The 16315-nt window shown below is 33.9% G+C and overlaps 1 protein-coding gene across 1 annotated transcript; it reads left to right on the top strand.

The window, feature by feature from the left end:
- The first annotated feature begins 9120 nt into the window (after positions 1-9120).
- Positions 9121-15507, top strand: LOC129004845 (methyl farnesoate epoxidase-like). The gene is made up of 8 exons (XM_054433506.1): positions 9121-9289; positions 10031-10182; positions 11800-12057; positions 12425-12539; positions 12879-13059; positions 13865-13982; positions 14622-14763; positions 15303-15507. The coding sequence occupies exons 1-8, from the start codon at positions 9136-9138 to the stop codon at positions 15482-15484; spliced, it is 1302 nt and encodes a 433-aa protein (XP_054289481.1). The 5' UTR covers positions 9121-9135; the 3' UTR covers positions 15485-15507.
- Positions 15508-16315: the final 808 nt, after the last annotated feature.

The raw sequence follows: 16315 nt of genomic DNA, 5'->3' as shown, positions 1-16315 counted from the left end.
TTTGTAGCATTAACTAATCGAACAGGTTTAATTTTAGTTTTGATATTCCAGTATTAGGATTCGATGTTTGAAGCCAACAGTTGGTTAATATGACGTATAAACAATCAACTGAATGATAATTGTTTCGAACATTTATTTACAACATAAATAAATAAAGATAGGCTACTAAATAATGAAATGTTTACAATTAATTAATAAAAAAAGAAATAAGAAAATCAATCATTCAATTTGTAAAATCGGCCAGGGGGTAAAAATCCGGTGTTTGAAATCCGGCCCGTTCATCTTCATTTGTCTAAACGCTAGTTATATGGACAGGGGGTGAAATTCCGGTTTTTATCGCTAATCTAATTAATCACGCTCTGGCTATTTTCATTAGACTTCACAATCCGCGGGGGTAAAATTCCGGCCGCGAACAAACTTTTGGCCACTCAGGTTACTACGTCATAGTGACGTCAGCTTTGCCCAGGGGGTAAAATTCCGGCGGCCCTTAAATTCCGACTGACTAGGTTTTTATAATTTGACTAGCTGGCCCGACAGACGTCGTCCTGTCCTATTGTGGTTTTATGTCACATGCTCGTTCATTTTCAAGATGAGCTCGTTCGCATGGCTCAATCACGTCCTGGTTGAAGTTCGTTCGCTACGCTCACTCACCTTTAGGTTGGAGCTCGTTCGCTGCGCTCACTTGCCTTCAGGTTAGCTCGTTCGCTACGCTAACTCGCCTCCAGGTTGAAGTTCGTTCGCTACGCTCACTCACCTTTTGGTTGCAAATTAGCTGTTCACATAAATTAAAAATAAATATAGTGCTGCACCCTGTTGGTAAACCTATTAACTTTTTAATGCTATTGAACATCACAGAATCAAATTGTTTAGTTGCACCAGCTGTTAAGATTCTTTAATTCCATTTAAATATGAGTACTCATAAGGTTAACATGGGAAACTCCAGAGCCACTGGGGCGGAGCCCTATTGACGGATCTGCACCAAACTTCACACAAACCATCCTTGAATAATGCTTAATAATGCCTGAAAGTTTCATTACAATCTGTCGAGTGGTTTTGGAGTCCATAAAGGACAAACATACAAATATACAAACATACAAATATACAAACATACAAATATACAAACATACAAACATACATTGGATTTTATATATATAGATGTGTTCTGATTGAATTCACAACCGTAAAAATATACGTTTAATTCCACCTTTAATCCATCGAACTGATGTTGTGCAACTCAAAAGTTTGCGGAATTTTACCCCCTGGTTTGTGACACCACTTTTTCCCAGGGGGTAGAATACCAGAGGGATAAAAATCAGCTACCCCCAAAAATGATCCCATTTTGATGACATTTGGTATAAGCATGTAAACCTACATATTTAAAAAGTTTTTGAACCAGCATGATCGGACAGTTGGAACGGGGTTTCACGGGGTAAAATTGGTTTTCCCATTGTTCACCCTGAATACAATTTTACAATTTTTATCCAAATCATTTTGTATATCTATATATAAAGCCAAAAGTACCTATGAGCTTTTGAGAAAACTACAAAAGTCACACCCCCATAAACCATATGTACTTAAAATGTCCGTCATGACGAGAAACCTTGTGCAAAACTAACTCCATTAATTATTATTTCTTAAATTATTATTTCATAAATAATAATTTATGAAATAGTTATTATTCATTATTATTTCCATTATTTTTTCATAAATTACCTTTTAACGTCATAATTCCTTTCTAAAGGGAACTACCTATTACCTTATGTTAAAAACCCTAAGCTGACTTATTTGTTTGTATTAATGTATTCTGTTTTGTTTATTTCAGCCCAACCTAACCAATCAATAATTTTATTAATACTTATGAAGTCAAACAGGGCGAAGGCCGTGGGTAATTTTTATGAAGTACTGTATAAGTAAACTGTCGGAGTTTGCTTGTTTATGAACATATTTTGATCAAATTTAGAACATTTATTTATTTCATACTAAACAATTAACATTTCACATAATAGTGAAGATTGCCAATGGTTCAAATTGGACCCAGTAGCCCCTGATCCAAAGGATCCTTGGTCTTTTAATAAAATAAATGGTTCTAGATAAAAGACACAGCAGTTATTTTGGGTCGCCGGAAGTTTATCCCCCTGGGTAAAGCTGACGTCACTATGACGTAGTAACCTGAGTAGCAAAAAGTTTGTTTGCGGCCGGAATTTTACCCCCGCAGATTGTGAAGTCTAAAGAAAATAGCCAGAGCGTGATTAATTAGATTAGCGATAAAAACCGGAATTCCACACCCTATCCATACACAACTAACTACATAACTAGCGTGTAGACAACTGAAGATGTACGGGCCGGATTTTTACCCCTGGAATTTTACCCCCGGATTTTCACCCCCCGGAATTTTACCCCCGTATTTTTACCCCCGGCTTTTACCCCCCGGAATTTTACCCCCTGGCCGATTTTAGAAATTGAATTATTGATTTTCTTATTTCTATTTTTCATTAATTGAAAAGATTTCATTATTTAGTAGCCTATCTTTATTTTTTTTATTTTGTAATCTCAACTAAGTAAACAGAATTCGCTGTTTAATATTGATGTTCGGGATTTGTGTTTAGGGCCAACTGTTGGTTAATAAGTATGTAACTTAAACTGAGTAGCTCATTTAAATGATAATTTGGTGAGCATTTCTTTGTAAAGAAACAATAAGGCATATTTTGTTATTGTTACAATACAAACGAAAAACATTGTTTTACTACAGTTGTATAATAAATCTTTAAAGAAATCTTAGAATCAATTACCATTCTGATGTTTGTTTATACGTCATATTAATTTAACAGTTGGCTTCAAAGATCGAATCCTGATACTCGAATCTCAAAATAAAAATAAAAAACCTTTTCAATTAGTTGATGTTACAAATAAATTAAGATAGGCTACTTAATAATAAAATGTTTACTATTAAATTAAAACAGAATGAAGATACAGTAATTAATCATTCTCACTAATTTATATATTTTTCCAGGGGGTAAAATTCCGGGGGTAAGAATCCGGGCCGTACTCTCTAGGGTTTTATAATTTGATGTGTTCTGATTAAATTCACAACCGTGAAAGCATATGTTTAATTCCGTGTTCAATCCATCGAGCTGATGTCGCGAAACTCTAAAGTTCGCGGCCGGAATTTTACCCCCTGGTTTGTGACGTCACGTTTGCCCAGGGGGTAAAATTCCAGGGGGATAAAAATCCGCAACCCCGTTATTTTAGCTACACAATGCATCTCACTACATTCTACACTCATCATTATTAAAAATATGAATGCTCAGTTGCCTCCCCATCTCAATTAATTATTAGACGTTAGATATTGGTAAATATCTAAATCAAATATTGGTAATGGCAATTCAACGACAGTAATGGTACCTTGGAATGATTACAATGCATATTTACTTTTATAATAAAGTTAAAGGGATGTGTGAAGAACAGCCAGAGGGATATTTTTCAACTTTTAATTGTATGTCCTGAACCTGTAAGAAAAGTTTCTAGCCTGAGGCTAGCTCTGGAATGAAATTGGAAGAGCAGAATTGAGATCAGTATAGAAGGTTGTACTATCATGTTTAGTATCTGGGTAGAAAAAAATTATTTTGACTAGAGTGGAATTTAAAAAAGGTTATCAGAGATAAGCTAAACATTTTTAGATTTTATTTATAGTAGCAGAGTTTTGCAAGTATGAACACTTTTTTGATGAAAAAGTAAGAGATAGATTAGAAGGATGTTTACGCTTCCCATAAATTGAAGAGGAAATCATACAACTATAGCCGGACGGTTCTACGAATGAAAATGGTGAAATTTAAAAATTTGTTTGTATTGTACACTTCAATGTAAAGAGAGCGAGATACAAAATTAAAAACAAAGATAAAGCGTTTTATGTGAGAAGAGTAAGGAAAAACAACAGTTGGTTTAATTACCCCTGCCAGCAAACCTGCAGACTAAGCGAATTTCAATTTGCCTGATTGAATTTACTTAAAATATCTCATTGAAAACATCACATTTATTTCCCCATTTAAATAGCAATGGCTTAATGAGTACTGTACTTAGGTTTGCTGCAACCGGGAGGTTAAAAAAGTGTTTTTTGTGAAATGTTAATAGTTTAGTTTGAAATGAATACATTTACACATTTGATCAAAATATGTTCATAAACAAGCAAAATTACGCCAGTTTACTTATTCTCCTTAAGAATAAAACGGGAATTTAAAATTAAAAATTTTTTGAATTTTCTCCAAAACTATTAGGCGAATAACAGCGCTTCAATATACTAAATTATTTGTTTTTTAAGCTCTACAAAATGTTTTGGAAAGAAATTGCAAAACTGTACGTTTTTAAAATAGAAAATGGGAAACCCCAATTTTCATCCCATAAAACCCCCCATAAACCCCAGTTCCCATATAGTCCAATCATTCTGGTTAGCAAACTCTTCCGAATAAATGTAGGTTTACACATTTATACCAAATTTAATCAAAATCGGATCATTTTTGTTTGAGTTGGGAGGATGTCTTAGAAGAGGTCAATTATGCTGTAACTAGCTAACTAACTGTAATATGTACCTATTGCCTGGGCTCTTCAAAAAACATACCTATTAGAAAAGAGACGTTTCAAGAACGATTTCTGATGATTTCCGAGTCACAAATCAAAATTTGGCTTGAAGAATGCTATAACTCCAACTTTTAAATAACAAACAAAAAAGCTACATGGTCCAGGAGTTGTTGTTATAATATACTTGAAAGATGAATACCGTCCTTACAAAATAAAGGTTGAAAATGGGACACATGAATTAATCAGTACAGCAACATCAACGCAAAATGGTTATTATAGGTACAAACGCTTACCTTTTGGATTTCATCTAGTCCAGGTATTTACTAGAGGTACATGAACAGACTTCTACTAGATTCTGGAATACTACAGGTTGGTGTTTGAGGAGGAATGAAAGACGATGATCTAAAATATAAATAAAGTAAGAGCAAATTAATATTTTAGAGAGTCAGCAGCCTATTTGGTACATACAACTGACCAGAATGGAGACAGAGTAAAACGTGACACTAAATGCACCCGCAACAATATCAAGCCGCTAAGATACCATAGCTTATAGGTTCTGTAAATTCATAAAAGATTTATATCAGATCTTCATATCGTACTATTCTTAGTGATCTTTATTCCCACAGAGACCAAATTATTATATAAACTAGAGCTCGCCCCGTGATCGAAAATTCACCTAAAAGTATGTATTGTGCAAACTTCTCTATTTTCACCCCTTGCTGTAAATAAAACATGTGATTGGAATATTTCTTCAATTTGTTTTGATTTTCTGTTTATATTCTGTTGTTATTTTGTCACCAGCATGGCAACCTATAAGGCCAATGTTAATTTGTTTTAAATTTCAAATTTATTTTTAGCGCTTATTTTTGAGCCTATTTTAATTTATAAAGGGATTCTGCACATCTACAAGAAAATATCTTTCATTTAGTACTAAACGCGTGTAATTCGGTCGAGTAGTATGATCAGGCTAGCTGTAATAAGTTTTGCAAAAGTTTTTTAATATAAGCTAGTCCAAATAAAAGGGAGAAATCTTTTAGTGTGAAGAAATATAAAGAAATATATTTTATTTATTTAGCCGCTTAGGGATTACACACCGCTGTAAAATAGTATTTTCGATGATTTAACTTACACCATAATTTTAATTTTGGCAATCTGAAAGGACATATTATTTTTTTAGCTATTATTTCATAACTATATCAAACTGTTATATATAACTATATCTTTTTGTAATCATTGAATTACAAAAAGGGAAGATGCATATCAATAGGTGCACATTCTATTACACACTTAAACACTTATTACACACTACACTATAGGCTAGGTGCTCTCTTGGAATAAAAAAACACATAGTTTTATAAATTTAGTATCTATACTTTTGTATCTTATTGACAAAAATAGTAATGGATTTCAGTGAAACGGTGTATGATGGATGCACAATACTCTGGTTATCCCAAAAGTTAGGAACTTGCTATTTTAAAGTTGACTGGTCACCACATACCCAAGTCCTCTGACGATGGTCTGAAAATATCTGCATACATTTACATTGTCAGGAACTGCGTTTCTGCTACTTCCCAGGTATAATGGGAGACTACTTCAAGATGTATTCATTTGTAAATCGTGTTTGTGTAACTTCCGACCTAGAAAATGTCGGTTGGTGTGACGGAATAACTTTTCTGTGAAGTGGGTTGTCTCTTCTATTTAGTGATGTAACAATTGTTCTGGATACAAATGTGTTGAAAATGTAATGAAATTGTTGTACTTAGTAAATAATCTTGTTTCCCTGTAAAGAAGTGGTGAGAATCAGTACATCAGCCACGGGCTTCTTTCTAATAGCCATAATCACGCAAAGCAATACTTTAAATTGACAATTGATTATGTTTAGTACTATATTTAATATTTTGATTTAGTATTTACACTGTACTTCATAAAAAGGTGATAAATATAAAGGGCTAGTTTAGTTTAATAGTTTAATGTTTCCTTTCTAATTTTGTCTTTTTTCTTAATTATCTCCTTATCACTGATTGTGGCTGTTGTTGATCAGCTTATAGTATATTCATAAGATTTTTAGTCTGTCTGTGTCTTTGAAATAAAATTTATTGAGAACGACAAAACAAAAAACAATGCAGCAGTTGCCTTCAGATATCTACAGTATACGGTACTTGTTTGAAGATATCAGAATCCAAAAAGCTCTTTTTTCCTAAAAAAATGAAACCAAAATAAACATTTGAATAAATTTAAACAGCTCTATCAAGAAAACTGAACTGCTCTTAAACCAGGTGTATTGTCAAATTAAGTGGTGTAGTAGGACAAGAACGCGTGAGAACGGTGTTTCCCACTCTGCTTTTTATAAAAATCCTATATATTAATAGGCAACCTCTGTTTTTTTTTTCAGGAAAATTTTAAGCGTTCCCAAACTAGAAAATTTACGACCACACCAATGGTGCTCACTAGCTTTTGTAGACCAACAGTTAACGTAAACGTTGACATGACCATATCAACAATGGTTCAATTTCTCCAAGTTTTTTGCAACCTGAAGGATGTATATAACAACATCAAATGCAAAGACAGAAACAGAAGAACCACCAAAATCATTAGGAGGTATTCTAAACTGTTGACAATAAATTCAATTTACATTACAAAACTAAGTATTTTCTTACCAGCTTATATTTTACTTTTAAGACAAAAACTGTCAGTATGAAAAATACCTTAACAATTAAAATTTTTATGTATTACGTTTAACAATTTTAAAATGCTTTCTAGATTAGTTGGAAATATAAAGCAGCTCATCCCTAAAATCCATTGTGTCAAGTTTTTCATTCTCGTCCACTACTTTCTATAGAAAATATCTTCTTCCCATGAAGCTTTTTCTCCAGTTTTTCAACATGAAGCTAAGCTGGAGAGAGTCAGTGGGGTGGGGTGAAGACTATAAAGGAGGCTGTGTCCATTGTTGGACCACTAGTATCATTGATGGAAGCTCTGCTAGTAGCACTGCTGTTTCTGCTAGCAGCTCTGCTACTCCTGCTGGCAGTCAGGGACACCCGTAAACCACACAAGTACCCTCCAGGCAAGTTTTATCAATTTAATTGTTATTTTAAGGAAAAATAATTTTCCAGATAAAAATATTGCACTAATCTATGTACACATGTAAAAATGTACACATTTTTTAAACAATATTTGAAAATTGTACTGTAAAATTTTGGATTTTTATAAAAAGTAAGCTGTTAAAAACTAATTTTAATACATTAAAAGAACAAGCATATTGATCTTGATATGACAATAATTTTTTCAACAATTGAATGATGAATGTAAGACAATTGTTTTAGTATGGTTGTTTTCTAAAGAAAGGCCAATTACATGTTGTTGAAAGTAAACTAACCTATGAAATATTCGTACATAAGCAATTTTACATGAAATTACAATGACCATAACACCATTACATTAATATCCAACTGTTACTTTTGCATACAAATTATTCTGAATGTTGGTAGGGACCCCTTGATTGAACTATACTCAAGAATTTTTACAAAGAGAGTCAATAGAGCCTGGAAATAGTTATTTGTGGAACTAGTGAGCAAAGTGAGCAATTGCCTCACTCGAGAGAAATCAGGCGAGTGAGGAATATGGTTTCTCGAGTGAGGTGATTGCACTTTGCACTCGAGTTGCACATTATATTTTTCCTACAGTTACCATAAAACAAATAAATTGGTAAAGAAATGTGCCTTCACGTTGCAAATCTGGAGTGAGACAAAGTAATTAGAGTGATGAGCAAATTGGCCACTTTGCTTTCTTAAATCAGTGAGAGAACATGTACATTGTTAGGTAACTGTAGGAAAAATATATTTTTCCATAAACATGTCAGGACAGCATTTATTCTCTATAAAAAAAATAGAAAACAGGTTTGCTGTCATAGGGAAGATTATTAAATTAGCCAAAAGGAGATGTTTCTAGAGAATTATAAAAAGCTCAGTTTAATTTGGGTACCTACCTATTTCAAAATGAAAAAAAATCGGTCCGGGGTCTAGGTCTTACCATGCCACCTACGATAATAGCTTCTTCGCTATAGGAGAAGTAGGCTGGAAAAAAGAGATAAAAGTGATAAGATCTTGCCATTATCAACCCTGCTATAGGCCAGTTTGTAATCAATTTCATTTCACTGACTGTTTATGCTCTTCATTTTGATCAGATCCCATACAAATTTGTGTGTTTGAATATCAAGCTCTAATACAAAAATACAAGTCAAAATACAGTATGTTTTCCTTTGAAAAAAAAAAAACTACTCTGAATAAACCTCTTCACCTTCTCCAAATGGAAGTTTCTAGGTATTTTTACTTCATTATGCGCCTTTGAGTGGTTAAGTCACTATTCCAGCCGAAACTAAACCAAAATATTTTCAAACCAAGTCAACCCTTGTAGATTCACCAGACCTCTTCAATTTCTCAAGCTTATAACACCATATATACCTCAGGCCCTGCATGGCTGCCTCTGTTTGGAAGTTTCTGGGCATTTCACTTCCTCCTCCGCCAGCTCCGTTACACTCACCTGGCCTGGGAGAGGTTGTCCTCCATGTACGGACCCCTGGTGGGCCTCCGCCTGGGCAGAGACTGCATAGTCCTGGTCTCTGGTTACCCCTTGGTCAAGGAGACGCTGCAGAGAGAGGAGTTCGAAGGTCGTCCTGATGGATTCCTTTTCAGGCTCAGGGCATTTGGGAAAAGACTGGGTAAGTTATGGTTTTTTTTATTGACAGTAAATTATAATATGTAAACAGCTAAATTTGTAGGGAGTTCTTTAACTGTGTTACTGTTAACTACGAATTGTTATATGTTTATACCATTTTCCTTGGGCTACAAGTTTTCTTTCTTTCAATCTGGGGTCTAGAGACCCTCTACCAGAAAGTCTTTGAGATTAAATAGTTCAAAATTAGTTTTCATATTTCCTCCTAGTTTTCATATTTCACAACTTAAACAAACAAACAAATTGTTATCTAATAAACTAGGAGTTGGACTTTTCATTTACAGAAAATAATAAAACCACCGAAAAATACAAAAAAATTGGCATACAGCCAAAATAAAAATATTCTGAATAATAAAGTATGAATAAATACTGTTTTGTATATTCATAAGATTAAAAATCTATGCAGATCAATGTTTAATAACCAAAGTTAACTTAAACACTGTAGGAAAGTGAGAGTCACATTCATTTCAACGACTTATTATTTCAATTAAATTTGTACCATGATTGTATAGTGGCGATGTATTGAGAATAAGATTTGGAAAAATATGTTTTCTCACATAATATAATGAAATGTGCTCAAACATTTGTTGTACCATATACGGCTGTAATATAATATACAAATGAGCACTAAACTACAAAATACCATAGCTTATTCGCTACAATGAATATTAAATTACTTATATAGATGTAATGCTTCATCTAGATTATTTCTGGTGTCTTTTTACAGGTATAGTTTTTACTGATGGTGAGTTGGGACAGGAACAACGGAGATTTGTGTTGAGACATCTCAGAGAACTCGGATTAGGAAGGAGTTCTATGCAAGATCGCATCATCAATGAAACCAAACAGTTTATCACCTGTCTGAGGGAAAAATGTGAGGTGAGGTTTTCAACTGGCAAATAGATTGTGTTGGAAAGTTTGGAACATTGTCATTCAAACAATCAATCAGCTGATACAACAATATACAATTAAGCTTCTATCACCTGTTGGATTAAAGAGAGTGATGACATGTTCATCCTAAAGGATTATTGTACAGTACTTGAAATGCCTGAATATTATACAGGGTGTCACAAAAAAGTGTGATGGGCTATACAGGACCTAATTCTACATGCAAAAATAAGTCAAAAATGAAGAATAACATTTTTTAAAACTGAAATTACTTAATACGTTACATACCTAAACTATTACATTACATTTAATACATTTTAATATTAATAATTTCAGTCTAAATTACTAAAATAAACACAGCTTCTTTATTTATGAACCGATTTTATTCATTTTTGTTTTGTTGGATTTGTCATAATAAATACTAAAACCTTTGTGACTTACAAAATTTTGATTTAGGTACCGGTTTTCATGAAATTTGGCATTAAAAAATTCAAACGGCCGCCATTTTGAAATTTGGAAAGTTAAAATAATAATTTTTTTTATAAATGTTACTTACTATAGTGTAAACAATTTTGCCAAGTTTCGTAAAAATATCTCAAAGGGATGTTGAAATAATAAATATTTTTCCCAAAAAACAAAATGGCGAATTACGGCTAAACTAAGCCGAAATCCAAACAAATTTATTCTTCATTTTTTACTTATTTTTGCATGTAGAATTAGGTCCTGTATAGCCCATCACACTTTTTTGTGACACCCTGTAGTGTTGTTCAAAATCTTCGACCAAAAAGTTTAAATGGTTTGTCATTTAACAATTTTAAAGGGAATATCTAAGCAATTTTTGAACCTGGGGATTTTTGAACACAGTGGATACGTTGCTTGCTTTCTCACTCAATAATTTCAGAGAATGTTTTTGAAGGTTTGAAACTAATCAGATCATTCATTATTGGTATACAGACCAAAACTAGAAAGGTAGGTATCATAGTCACTTCACACTCATCGTCTTTTTAGATTCAATCATGTCATGAGTTTACAGTGTGTCAGTTTAAGTATAATAAAAAAAATCATAAAATGACTTTTATTTTGAAAGGTATTTATTTGTCCTTAAAGGCGAGATTTTCCAACTGCAACCTTTATATCAGAACTATATACGTCTCCTCACATAGCTAAGCAATTGTTACACGGTGTATGAAAAAGGTATCCTTATTACTTTTATTCACAGTTTTAACTATAATTCATTCACAATATTTAGGTGGTTTTAAGGGAAGAAATATATTCCCTCAATTGCCTTAGCTTTAAAATAATAGCTCAACAGCTAACTAAGCAAAATACTCTTAAATACAAAAAAGTGGTGGGGGAACTTCCCCTCAAACCGCCTAAATATTGTGAACAAAGTATACCAAACTTTTGAGTACGCTATTATTATTTAGCAATACAGTAAAATATAGAACAGTTTTTTCATTCCAAGATCACTGTTTCTTTAAACTATGACAGAGTTATCATCCCGAAATGTATATATAGTCGATGTACATGAAGAGGAATTACATGTACCATAACTTTACAATTCAACAATTCTTGAGAGTAAAAAATGAATAAAATATATTTGACCAGGATGGACCAGTGAATGTCCGACGTGTAGTGAACGTCTGTATCCTCAACAACCTCTGGGGTATGCTAGCAGGGAAGAGGTTCTGCTTCAATGATAAAAGACTGTCACAACTGCTCAACTACATCCATCAGAGCTTTAGTCTTCAGGATATGTCGGGAGGTCTTCTCAACCAGATGCCCTTCATCCGATACATTGCGCCTGAACGCTCCACTTACAACAAAAACTTGGAGATTTTGAGCAACACTTATTCTTTTCTTACGGTTAGTCTTGCCATAGATTGAACTTATTCCCTTGTAGATATTGATAAATAATTGGTATGTTGTACTGCCTGAAGGTACCTTTTTGTCCTAAGCTAAAAGTTGTTCTGGTGTACTTATATAAAACTCTTTTTAAATCCAGAAACGGTTATCATTCTACCTCTTTAAAGAATATAAATCAATGACAGAATATCTCTCTTGGAAGGGATGAAAAATTAGAAAATAAATGTACAATTATTTTTTTATGTTTAAATTTCCCCTGTAAGTTTACACCGTAGCTAGAGCATTTACAGGTACTAAAACTATAATGTATGTTATTAAATCTTGCAATATATTTACAAAGTGTAACAAATTACTTTATTTTTTACAGGAAATGATAGAAGAACACAAGAAGACACTGAATCCAAACCATACCCGAGATTTTATTGATGCATTCTTGATTGAGATTAAGAAGAATGAAAACAACAAGGACTCAACTTTTACAGGTAATTTTTTGTTTCAAAATCAATCAGTTCAGCAACCGTCAGATTTGAAGGTGAGCACTACAATAAAGCTACTCATCCATGTAGTGGTTGCATAATTGTTGATTTATATCGAGTGATTCTAATAATTACATTTGATGATGCCAGAGTAGAGTTTCCTACCATAAGAGTATCCCAGAACAAGCAGCTACTGCCTTTAACACATTTATTTATGACCTCTTGCGCTTATCCTTGTTATGTGTATTCAGCAGAAAAGTACAAAAAACATTGGTTTTTGAGGGTTTAAGGAGGTAACAATACAACTATACAAGCTTTCAATCACAATTACTCTTGTTGAGGCAGAAGAGCAGCTGCTGGTGCTACTCATGGACTTGTTCATGGCTGGGTCTGATTCCACCAGCAACACACTCAGCTTCACAATCCTCTATCTGCTCCACTTCCCCCGGATACACGACCGAGTGTTGGCGGAGATAGAAGAGGTTGTAGGCAACTGCAGGCCACCCTCGCTGCAGGACAAGCCTAAGTACGCACTTGCAAGTCTTAGCATACGCTTATAATGGTCTTGAAAAAAGAAACAAACAGTGACATTGCAATGATTACGTAGTTTCTGCATAACACTTCTGTGGAGAAAGTAGTAACAGCAATTGTTTTAAATAAATAATTGGCTTTTTCACTGAGCGATTTTCAGATCACAACTGAAAGCAACGCATAAAGACAAACTGTAGTAGAGACTTAGCAGTAGTTACAATTAAATCGATAGTTTGAACAAACTTTTGATAAATAGACCAGTTATTTTAAATCAAACCTTTCCAGCTTCAGGTAGATCATTTGCAAATAATCAATATTTAAAACTCTTAGAGTTCTATCTTGAGACTATTTTACAGGTTTGTAAACCAGGTCCCAATTGGCAATTTCTGTCCAACAGACTTAACTCTAAGCCCCAACAATCACTTTCAACCAGGAAAATGATGATATACTTACATATGACCAGATTGCTTTCTTGAAATGATCTTAACTCTAGTATAGTAAAGACTAAGTTGTAGCATAGACTAACCAACACAAGTAGACTACTCATCCCGTTGTAAATTTTGAAGCTTGTTTCATTTTTCGTGTCTAGTTCATGACCGGTGACACTGATCACTAGTGCAGATGAAATTTGGTTAGGTTAATTTACAAAGGTCAGGAATCTTTGCTCCCCCTTGACTACTTGTTGTTTTCTTAAGAGCTTCATCTAGTGCTATGTTGAATAGTAGCGGTGATAAACCATCACCTTGCCTCACTCCAATGAAAATTGAAAAGCCTTTGCTAATATTTGACTGTACATGCAGTATGCCGTACACAGAAGCACTGATCATGGAGGTACTCAGGTTTACAAACATCGCAACTGTTACCGTACCACACAGAGCCAAGCAGCAAGTACTACTTGATTCTTACATCATACCAAAGGTAAGATTTTCAATTAATGAGTAAATTTATCAGATAATTATTTACTACCCAGTGCTCCCCAAATGGGCGTGAAGTCTACTTAGCTCTTGATCATTCTCATTGGTTAAATATAGTAAATAGTAGTAGTAGTAGTTTAGAGAAAAAGCTTGAAACTCCTTCCTAATAAGAGGTTTATAGATGTTAAATGCATATGTGCATATGTGCATATTTAAACCATATAATTTGTGACTTAGCACTAATATAACTTAGTAAAATATAATTTTGTACAGGAATGATAAAACGTAGAAGAAACCTTTTATGTAATTTTTGTAAGATCCTTACTTTTTGAAAACCAACCATGGGTAGCGGAAAGGATTTGGATGGCTCTGTGGGATATTAAACACGGAACATTTTGAAATGTTTTCTTGTTTGAAAGCGGTTTTCAGGAGGTGTGTACCTGATTAGTAGCAAAAAAATTGACATTTTAAAAACCTGAATAATGGGAACCCATTTTTTTGTTGGGATAAAAATAATATTCAGGTTTTTCGGGACAGGAGTTTTGCATTATTAATAATGTCAGCCAAGTTTGTATAGCGTACTACCGTATATTATCATTTTAATATCTAAGTAAAATTATGACTCATAATACACATGTTTCAGGATGTGACCCTGCTGGTGAGCCTGTACAGTGTCCACATGGACCCAGACCACTGGGGAGATCCTCAAAACTTCAGACCTGAAAGGTTCTTGGATGCAGAAGGCAATGTCAAGCCTGACGACTGGCTCATACCCTTCGGTCTTGGTACGTATCTCCTTCCAGACTATTTGGATACCCAAAGAATTTGTTGTTGAGCTTCCATTCTGAACCTAAAACATTGGTATCTTTTAACACCCTGTGTTTACAAGTGGAGACATTTTAAAGTGTCAGCACCTCTAAAACATTGAATGTAACAATTGCCTTTTAACATTCTTGAAACTTTGAACTTATCGTGCAATTTTACTATGATTAAAAGATTTTGTAGTTAGGCGTTCTTTTCCGAATACCCATCTTTAAGTCTTGCTGAACATCAATGTTTTTTCAATGTGTGATTTGACACATAGGATTCAAAACACATTACAGTATATATGGTAATATTATGTCAAAAATGTTTACAAAGTTAGTTCCCTACAGCTCCCCATGTTTTGAAGAAGTAGTTAGGCTGAACATGCAAACCAAAAGTTTGGATGGATGTTTGAGCCTTTTGCCCTTTAACCTCCTTCATAAAACTTTCCCCAACGGTGTAGGTACATTACCTCTTATTATAAGTAAAGCTCACTGCCTGATATAGTGTTTGTTTTTAGGCAGAAGACGGTGTCTAGGGGAGACTCTGGCTCGTCCAATGCTGTTCCTGTTCCTTACCTCACTTCTGTTCCATTTCCGAGTATCACTACCACCCGGCGCAGCATTGCCATCGTATGCGCCAGTAGATGGTGCCATTCTGGCGCCACCACCATTCTCCTGTGTTCTTACACCTAGGTTTTAGTTGTATACTACTTAGTTTAAAAACCAAAGACTATTGTTCTGTATGTTTTAAAATAAAGTTCTCCAAAATGAATGAGTTTGGATGGTAAAGTGGATGGATGCATAATTTTTTTCTGTTTTAGCGAATTTCCCATATAGGGATATAGGAATAAGCTATTACCGTAGTACTCATGGTAAGACCTGGACCCGGGACCGATTTTTTTTTTCGCTTTGAGGTCCCTAGAGGCCAAAAACACCATCCGTTCAAATTCATATATATATATATATATTTATATATATATATATTTATATATGTGTCCGTTAGCGCGATAACTCGAGCAAAAACGATCCGATTTTGATGAAATTTGGTACAAACGTGTAAACCTACGTTTATTCGAACGAGTTCGCGAACCAGCATGATCGGACCATGGGAACAGGGGTTTATGGGGGGTTTTATGGGGTAAAAATGGGTTTTTCCCACTTTTGTCTCAAAAAACATAAAATTTTGCAATTTCTTTCCAAACTATTTTGTAGAGCTTAAAAAAAAAATTATTTAGTATATTGAAGCGTTATAATGCACCTAATGGTTACGGAGAAAATTCCAAAAAATTGTAAATTTAAAATTCCCATGTTATTCTTATGGAGAATAAGTAAACTGTTGTAGTTTGCTTGTTTATTAACATTTTTTGCCCAAATTTGGAAAATGTTTTTATTTCTTACTATCTATTAACATTTTACATAAAAAACACTTTTACCCTCCCTGTTGCAGCAAACCTAAGTATGTGTTAAACTGATTCTATTTAAATAGGGAATAAATGTTGATATTTTTAAGGAGACATTTTAGTGTAAATCC

Source organism: Macrosteles quadrilineatus, unplaced genomic scaffold (assembly GCF_028750875.1).
Source record: "Macrosteles quadrilineatus isolate MER2022 unplaced genomic scaffold, UCM_ALF_1.0 Scaffold_12__1_contigs__length_5162894, whole genome shotgun sequence".
Lineage (NCBI taxonomy): Eukaryota > Metazoa > Arthropoda > Insecta > Hemiptera > Cicadellidae > Macrosteles > Macrosteles quadrilineatus.
This window is presented reverse-complemented; position numbering and strand designations above follow the sequence as displayed.